The 9,612-nt window shown below is 33.2% G+C and overlaps 1 protein-coding gene across 1 annotated transcript; it reads right to left on the reverse strand.

Moving 5' to 3' along the window:
* Window positions 1–1,711: 1,711 nt before the first annotated feature.
* On the reverse strand, window positions 1,712–7,420 carry fgf5 (fibroblast growth factor 5). Its single transcript, XM_088912232.1, has 3 exons — window positions 7,204–7,420; window positions 6,121–6,224; window positions 1,712–2,077 (listed from the first exon to the last, which is right to left on the reverse strand). The coding sequence occupies exons 1-3, from the start codon at window positions 7,418–7,420 to the stop codon at window positions 1,712–1,714; spliced, it is 687 nt and encodes a 228-aa protein (XP_088768358.1).
* Window positions 7,421–9,612: the final 2,192 nt, after the last annotated feature.

Below are 9,612 nucleotides of genomic sequence, written 5' to 3' on the forward strand. Positions count from 1 at the left end.
CTCTCCCAAGCTGTAGAAAAGAAGGGGAGATCATGTTGTTGTCACTGCACCAACAAGACAACCACTTCTTCCATTGAGTATGGAATATTTTAAAGAGATAGTTATCTGAAAAGATATTAATAATCCAGGGACTGGAATGAAGAATATGTAACAAGGTCTTCACCCCCTCCTTCCCAAACTTTTGACCTGCAGTATATAAATCTTTTGGCAGCATTAAAATTCTTAGTGTAAAAACATGCCCATTTATTTTTTTATTATGGAATTATGAGTTTCATACTCAAAGACACATTTATGGAAAGCAAGAGGAGTACACTTCAACAAAAATTATTTTTACTCTGTAGAATCATGCAATACATTCAGAATGGTGGTCATTTAATTAGAACACATACACTAGAGTTCTGGTTTTCATATCTATTATTTTGTCATTACTTGCTAAATACTGTTTAAAATCAAACTAAAATATATGATAAAAGGCACAAAGTTTCCCAATTCATTATTTTATTATAATAACAATCTGATTCAGTAAGAAATAATGATTTTACAATATGACAAAAAATCTTTGGAAATTTTTAACTATCCATTGCTCACAAAAGTATCTATTATTAAAAAAGTCTTCCACAAAGTTGGAAAGTCAGGCAAAATATGATAGCTGCATTAATTATACAAGAGTGAATTACATGACACAGAACCTTTTTAAAGAACAATGCATTTCATTATAGCCTTCAAGTCATTTGTTTCACTTCTAAACATCACCACAGGAATCATTGCCTTTTTGACCTAAGTCCCTGGGGGGCAGATTTCACAGGCTAGTTATTTAATGATGGCAGTGTTTGATAATGGACCATGACCTTGATGGCTGCCATCTGATACACCTATGGTTTGAGCTGTCTTCAAAACATGTCGCCCTCTTGCAAGGCATCTTTATCCCTGTGGAACTTCCCTGGAAGGAATGTTACAGGGTCACGACAGGGATATTTTAAACAGCCAGGTCTAAAATGTTAGTTTTGATGGACAGTCTGTAGTTCATCCTTCCAGCTGTTCTGGGAAAGAAAACCTGGGCTCAGAGGTTAAATGATCTAATTCACATTTCAGCTCATAAATAACAAACATGGCAAGACTTTTATGGGGAATATTTCACAAAATAAACATTTATTTTTAGTATGTCTGTTTCTAGATAAATGTTTTGAATGCATTTACAGCATTTAATAAAAAAAACTATAAAGGAAAATTGTTTTTAAGATCCTAAAATGAAAATAAAAAGAACATTTCTATTTAAACCGAGAACATAAACTGTGACGTTTTTAGTGAAGGCAATAAAAAGCTTATGTATTTGTTGTAATCGACAGTCAAAATGCTTGGTTTGTAAACTATATTTTGATGTTATACCAGCAGGTGTGTTTTCTTGAAAGGTCCAAATTAAAGACCTAATAATCACCAAGCTATAAATTATCCATTTTTCTTTTGGAAGAAAGAAAGACCACTCTGAATAGTTTTAAAGAAGACAGCAGCAATATTTTTATAATTTTTCTGAGCTTCTTGTCATATGAATTTATGTGAGCCCCTTTTCTTGTACGTAATTTGCTGATTGGAATGCTTCTTGTATTGGAAAAGCATTTTTGCTCTGAGCTAAGCTACAGTGTATGCTCCTTTTTAAGAACAAGTCCAGCTCTGTACCATTTCTATGTTATCCCAGTCAGTCTTCCTAAGACTTTTATCCAAATCTGAACTTGGGCCAGTATTTTACTACTCTAACACGTTTCTGTCCAATGTCCATGTTAACCTTTGGTGCCGGGGGCTTTGGTGTTGAAGGCAGTGGCTTTTTCCTTTCTCTGCTCTTGTCTGTGATTGTAAAACCCCGTTCACTTTTCTCTTGCAAGTTGAATCTGGGCAGGAAATGCGTAGAGACATGCTGGGATTTTACACGGGGGCTGGACCCCATCTTTGCTTTTCCTCTTTTGTTCAGAGCCACAAACCATTCCCTTCCAGTCCTGTGGTTCTTGTTTGTCACTGAGGCATACGTGTTGTAACTGTTCTCTTGAAATCTCTCCCTGAACTTGCAATCATCAGTGAATTTTCCCTAATAAAATAAACAAAAAATAATAATGAAAAATATACAAATTTAAAATAGTCATTCACAGATTTGAAAGACCCTTCCCAGGCTTCATGTTGAAGAACATTAAAAAAATAACAGTTTTTCAAAAGACAGTAAAGGTGGACAAACATACAGTAGTTGATAATGATGATGTAAACAAATAGAGGACTAGGAGCCAAAAAACTTAAGTGTGACATTGACAGCCACCTATAGTAAAAACAAAAGTATATTTAATAATAACATGTAGCTCTTATACTTTCCTCAGTGGGTTTACATCTGTGAATTTTGTTACCAGGTTACCTCAACTGTTTTTTTAATTAAGGCCTTTAATTAGATAATTGCTGTGCACAAGAAATAACAATCACCCATATCCTTTTTCAGGAAATTTCTCATCAAACAAGCATTTCAGAATTAAACACTGGGTAAGATATTTTACAATGTTAATGGTAAGGTGCTTGAACATCTTGAGGTGCTACTGCAGCTGAATATTTCATACTGGCTGTTAGCAACTGTACTCATCTGCTGGTTGCATGATAAGAAACTGTAAAATGTTAAACAAGCACATTAGATCATTCTTCTATTAGGGGAAGCACACATTTATGTGTTGGAATCCATGAGTAAAATCCATGATGAAGTTTCTTAGTATCCCTAAGAAGGCAGAAAATGAAACTGCCAAATGGATTTATACCAAAGACTTACCACTTAGTGACCTATTTAAACAAGGATTTTCATTAAGAGATTGGTAGGTATTCCATATGCCTGCACAACCCCTACATGGCAGGGGAGAGTAAACACACAGTATATGTACTGTATCATTTGTATTACTGATTTACATAACATATTCAGAAAAACCTTGCAATACTTTCAAAATAAGCAAAAATATTGACAGACATCCTCATTGTATATTAACTTCAATATTTTGAAAAGTTTGTTGTTCTCATTTCTGTCAGTCAGCAAGAGTACAAATTATCTGTGTTTTACACTTTCACGGTGAAAAGGCACTACACAACAATGAAACAGTGCTTACAAAATGCTTCTTTTTTGGTTTCATTGTTTTAATTTAGTCACAAACATCTACAGTACTTTACAATTTTCAGGCTACAAATGGTACATTATTTACATGTGAAATACAGCAGTAATTGTTTATTTTTATTATGCTGTTGAGAATACATAATTAGATGCCTTTCAAAAATGAATTTTAAAAGATTAAATATTTAGTATTTCATCACGTTTGATATTAGGCTATATTTGATAGTATACCAACACTAACTTTGGGGCTTGATTGGGTTACCATGTATAAAGAAGGCTAATGAACAGGACCGAGCAGAGAAGAAAAACAAGTTGAGAAAATAGATTGTTAAAAATACAGTAAGTTTAAAATGTGTTAAATATAGTTGTAAGGTTTACTTTTATCTCTACATTTGTTCAATTTAGAGTCATCAGAATGGCTTTTCTATCAAAGAACTGGTGAGTAACAGTACCAAGGAATCATTTTTACTGGTAAAAACTCATTAATCCATGAAACAACTTTATACAACTAGGACAGCAAAAAAGGAAGATGTGATTTTTGCATTCATTTTGTAATTTAACCAAGAGGGCAACAGGGATTTAAACAAAATCTCAATCTACAAAACATCTAGAATAAATAGAAATAAAGAAACTCAAGTTATTTCTCAGTCCATTTCAAAAAGTACTATAGCATCGAACTTTTCAAGACACCACAGCAATGTTAATATAATACATATCCACCCTGTTTAAAGTTTCTCTATTGGCAAGTTTCTAGAAATACCTTCAGTGGGAAATTATAAAATATTGCCAAGGCAGCATATATTTGAACACTGCCTTACATAACAGTAAAATTGCATTTTAAAATAATAGATCAGTTCTGCTCTGTTGCAAAGTGCAGTATAGCAGAAAATTAGGAAATTATAATAGTTTCTAAACATGCCATTTAGTCTTCTTGCTGCTGTGACTTACTGGAACTATCTATACAAACTTTAACATTGTTAGAATTTGGAGCAACAAGACTTATGTTTGGACTTCTAAAATTTTTGGAGTAGAGTCTTAACAAGTGAACATACAGTAGGTATAAAAATTTAAACAAAATGTTTCATTAGTAAGACAGAAAAATAGGAACATTTTTTTATTTGCAGCACAAAATATCTCCAGCAAATATGAAATCATGTTAATATGGTTTGAAGTTGCTATTGTGTTGCATTGCACACTATGCAATTTACAACCACAGTACCTTTTTTTTCAAAACAATTGCTGCTTCGAACTGATAAGAAAAGATGTGTAGAATTACTTGTAGGAAACAGAACTGCTTAGTGTACTTATAGAATGCCTTTACAAATTCGATTTAAATTTCAAAGATCTTTATTGTAGGATGCAAAATGGTTTTAATCACAAGTATGTAAATATGTAAAAAAAATTAAAGGTTGCTACACAAAAGCACACTTGGCAGCCCTTTTTGTTTCTCAAGTGTACCTGGTAACATAATGTATTATATGTTGTACAGGAGACAAATGCCTACATTCCAGTGCTTTCTACTTAATGTCTGCACACTCTGATATTTTTTAATCACTGTAATGGAAAGTTCCAAAACAGACTTTACGATCCTGAGAAATACTGAAAGTTCATGCTATATTAAAAGTGACTAATTGAATAAGTAAAGAACACCTAAGGTACCAAACCAACATCAAATAAGCCAGCATAGCTTACCTATAATGTTCAAGTAGTTAAAAAACCTAATTCAGCAATGATGGATCAGATACAGCTGCGTTTATAGCTGCATATATAGTACAGTACCAACAAGGATTTTTGAGGGGTACCACTGTGACTTAGTCTGAATGATTATCTTCATTTCAATGATTTCATCACCCTTTTTCTAGTTAGCTAATTTGTAAATACCTCTCCATCATTGTGATACAATTGATAAAAAACATGGTAAGCTCAGTATAATGTTATATGGGGTATTTTAATGTATATTTTAATGTAAAACTTTAAAGCATCAAAAAAGCAACAGTGTTTTTGAACTAATGCATACCACTGTAGTATACAGCAAATGGTCAATCCAGATTTTTGTGCTGTTTTGCATTTTAGAGAATTATATAGTTCTAACATACCTCTTTATAAAGGTCTGGGAACTGATTTGGACACAAACGTAAAATACATCTCTGTCTAGCATCAGTTCCTTCAGCATCAGAATTTCAAGAGAAAATAGCAGAAAATTCACAACAGGATATTTCTGCAATGTACACATTGCATCAAAATGTTATTAACATGTTGTGAGGATGTAGGTTTATAGTACATTTTCTTTGTTTGTGTATTCTTGGTGTTTGACTTTCTTCCTTTGTTTGCTATCTGCAGTTACAGGGTGTTTGTAATCTTTGATTTACATTTACACATGCTAATAGACTGCTGCTACCAGTAGGGTTGTTTGCTTCATTCAAACAGGATTTTATTTTTTTCAGAACTGGCAGGGATATAAAATAGAATATACAATGATAGGTAAAGCAGATTTTATGCTTCCATAAAAAAGTAAAGTAATAGTTTTACAACAGAATCTGCATATATTTGCATTAAAGGAACAAGTAATAGGTTTATTCCATGCTGAAAAAAAGAAGAAAGAGAACACAACGTTTCGGCCATTCTTCTTTTTTTCAGCATGGAATAAACCTATTACTTGTTCCTTTGCAGCTTACGCATGCTGATGCAGCTACCCACCTGAACTATATTTGCATTAGTCATGATATTTGCTTAGAGTTAACAGTGAACAATGCTTTCCAGCTGTATTTCTAAGCCAACCAATAAATATGTTAATAGACTGTTTAACATGCTTACTGTCAATCACACCCTTTACAATTTTGAACTATACATTTAGTTTTGAAAACTACTCAAGAAAGCCAAAACCATTTACATTTCCATGACACAAAATGCCAGAATGAAAAAAGGTACTATTCATATCACTTTAATTGTCCCTTCACCTGTTTCATTTACTATCTTGAAAATAGTATTTTACTACTTACAGTTGCATGGAGCCTTCCCTTTTTATTCATGGCTAAATATCTGTTACTGAAAACTCCTCGAATTCCTACAACTCCTTGAGACACTGCAAACAGCTCTAAAATACCTGCAAAGGAAAAATAATAGCCATTAGACTATTGCCATACAATTACTAGAGTATATCCCTCTAGTAATATAATTAAATATAATTACACTTAAATAGACACTCAAAACTGCAAAAAATGCCTTTATATTTCAATTTATTTTCTATCTTATACATTACATGGATGAGATGAATACATTTAGTCTATGGGACTGCTGCTCATTGCAGGGATCAAAACTGACCTGGGATAGGATTATTGGGAAGGTATCACTGGTGTCAACTGTGCATAGTCTGCAATTTATTATTGGTTTTAAAACAAAAGAAAAAAGATAAACTTACTATTAAATTTAATTAAATTGGATAAATATAGTTGTTTAAGGATTAAAGGCTTATAATATTTAACCTACCACAATGATACAGTCATGCAAAAAAGAATGTGAATATTACTTTCCTAAATTCATGGCTTATGACAACCATTTGATGCATTGCATTGGATAGGACACAGCCACGTTGGTTTCTAGCTAAAACATTCTCTTCCCTAGAGTTGCACCTGCTATCCACATACCTGCTATTACTAAAACAGGAACAAGCAAGGAATGAAGCCAGAAAACTAATAGGACACATCAGTTCATGCTCAATTAATAATTTATTGGTATCACATACGGTGCAAACATAGGCTGATTTGCTACCTTGTCTTTAACTTTTCAGTAAAGTGTCATGCATCCAGCTTTGCCTCAGGATTAAACCAATATCTTCAAAAGAATGTAAATCAAAATTGTAGTAGCATTTCAACACTTATTCTTAATTATGGATATTTATCATGTTACTGCTGCCAGTACTTGATTTCTGTGACCTGTAACCATATTATATTAATCTTTAAACGTTTAAGTAAAGCACATTGACCTGAAATACACTTTTAACTTAAAATGTAATTAATTAAACATTTGATTGTTGAATATATTAAAACAGTGTAGATAATGAATTAATAAATTAATCAACTTACTCAATTCGTCGGGTTCATGACTCCCATTAACTCTGCCATCGGGGTGAATCTGGAGATGAAAGCCAATGCCAACCCTACAGTAAAGTCTGCCAGTCCTGCGCCCTGAATTGCTACTGTCTTCGAGAAGTTGATCCTCCAATGGAACGTTGTCAGATCCTGTCACGGGCACGATGCAAATTAAATGAGCGAAAATGAAAATGCAGAAAGGACAGCACATTCTTCCAAAAAGGGACGGTATGTTTGTTCTAGATCAGCACCAGCATTTTGCTGTTGATCCTGTGGTCTGTGCACTTGTGTGCACACGCTTGCAGTTGCCGCTCTGGTAGGCATAACCCTGGCTGCTGTAGCTGGAGTAGTTCTGCTTGCACGGAGATATTTATAACACAAATGATCTCATTGCTTGATGCATGCCTGAGTTGTGAAGGACGATCTCTCATCTCGATTTTTTCCCAAAAAGAATAGACCTGCTCAATAATGACCCACCTAAAAAGAAAAAAGTAACTTAATCTGAGCACTTGCCATCACTAAAACCTCGTCGGATCGCAATATGCAGTGTTTTGCGCAAGAGAGAACACATTTTAACAGTTTGGCAAAATCTACAAATAATTTATAACAAACAGAAAACGGATTCCCAGAAAATCAAAGGAAAGGAGTCATTTCACAGAGACTATCCTGAAGTGACAATCTTTTAAACTGTGCAGCATGAAAGATTTACAACAATCCTTAGGGACTATAAGAGGTTTAAAATAGATGTACTGTACAAAGTCTGGTTAGATGGTGTTCTTCCAGGACTTACTTTCAGTCCCCTGGATCTCCAGGATCAGAAAAAGAGCAACATTACTTTTCAAAGTTTCTCTGTTTCTATGTTCGATGCTTCCGGGTACACCTTTACAGAACGTTACCGCTATCTATCAGACAAGTTTGATAGGAGCTTAATATTTTAATACGATTGTTATCTTAAGTTATTGATGCACTCTTTAAAGTGAAATGATGCTTTTTAGCAACTACAGGACTGAAAACAAATGGACTAAATACAGTATATACAGTACTGTATAGATCAAGATTAATGTATTATCTATATTCAAAATATAGGAAAGGCTAATTAATTATTTTTGAGTGAAGAATTATATAATTATAAATTCTTAGTATTTTACTAAGAACTAGAAATGCAAATTATTAATTGAAATTTAGAAACCTTTATAGTTATATTCAAATTCGTTATGCCTATTTTTATTGGGGTTTTTTTACTTGAAAATATGTAGGAAACATAAAAATGGGTTCTTCCATCTTCATTAATTGTAGATCAAAAACAAATTAGTATTTTTTCCTTTTTTTAACATGACTGATTAAAATTAACATTACATAAAAGTATTTCAATTCCATACAACAGATGTGACTATTAAAAATGCATATCTCATTTAAAAGCAATATGTTTGGATTACGTTGTCAACAAGACACATATTGCATCCTGATACCTCCTAACCCTTTTCTGTGTTAATATGTTTTTAACAGTGAAACATGAACAAGAGAACACAAATGAAAACTAAGAAAAGCAGGCTCTTCTTTACACAAGGGTTGTTGGAGCATGAAACAAGCTCCTCAGCCATACTGTTGAAGTACATACAGTACCTTGGTTTTCTTCAGGAAATGACCAATGACATCCTTAAATCAATTAGCCACTATTGTGACCAAATGAGCTAGACAAGCCAAATGGCATTTTCTCATCGGTGCTCTTATGTTCTAATGTACAGTACTGTGAGAAAAACATTTCTTTAAAGATATACAGTATCATTACAGAAGGGGAAATGATGCTTACAATGGTCTTGTGTTATAATTGCTGCTCTGTACCTGTGCATTGCTATAAAATGTAAAACGTCAAAGGTCTTTAATGTTGGTTTTGAGGACTTCTTGCTCCTTCAGAATATCCTTGACTTGCTTTAAAATATTACTCTAAACATTCTATTATTTCAGGGTCTAAAGCAGAAAAGGTATAGAAAGGGTTAAGGCTATAATCATTTAATTAGTGTTAGTAGAGCACAGTGGGAATGATGAAAACCTTTGTTATTGTGTCACTACCATATGAGATAATAATAAGGATACAGGAATAATTCATTTGATCAGAACAAACTTTGCCCATCTCCTAGTCTAATGATTCTGACATTACCCATGTCTTATACTTAAAAAAACAGAAATGAAGAATGCAAAATTAAAGACAGAGGCATACTGTAATTTTGTTCTCCAGACAGAGCACTAATGTTATCACAAATCTTTTAATGCCCAATAATGAAAATCAAAGTCAGAAAAAAAACACTCCTCAGAGATTCATAACAGGCACTAGCAAGTGTCATGGTCTGCTGCTTTCCCCTTTCCTTTTGGTCATTTTAATTCAAGTTCAGTATCTAAATTCCA

This window comes from Atractosteus spatula, chromosome 3 (genome assembly GCF_055471065.1).
Source record: "Atractosteus spatula isolate fAtrSpa1 chromosome 3, fAtrSpa1.hap1, whole genome shotgun sequence".
In the NCBI taxonomy this organism is placed as follows: Eukaryota; Metazoa; Chordata; class Actinopteri; order Semionotiformes; family Lepisosteidae; genus Atractosteus; species Atractosteus spatula.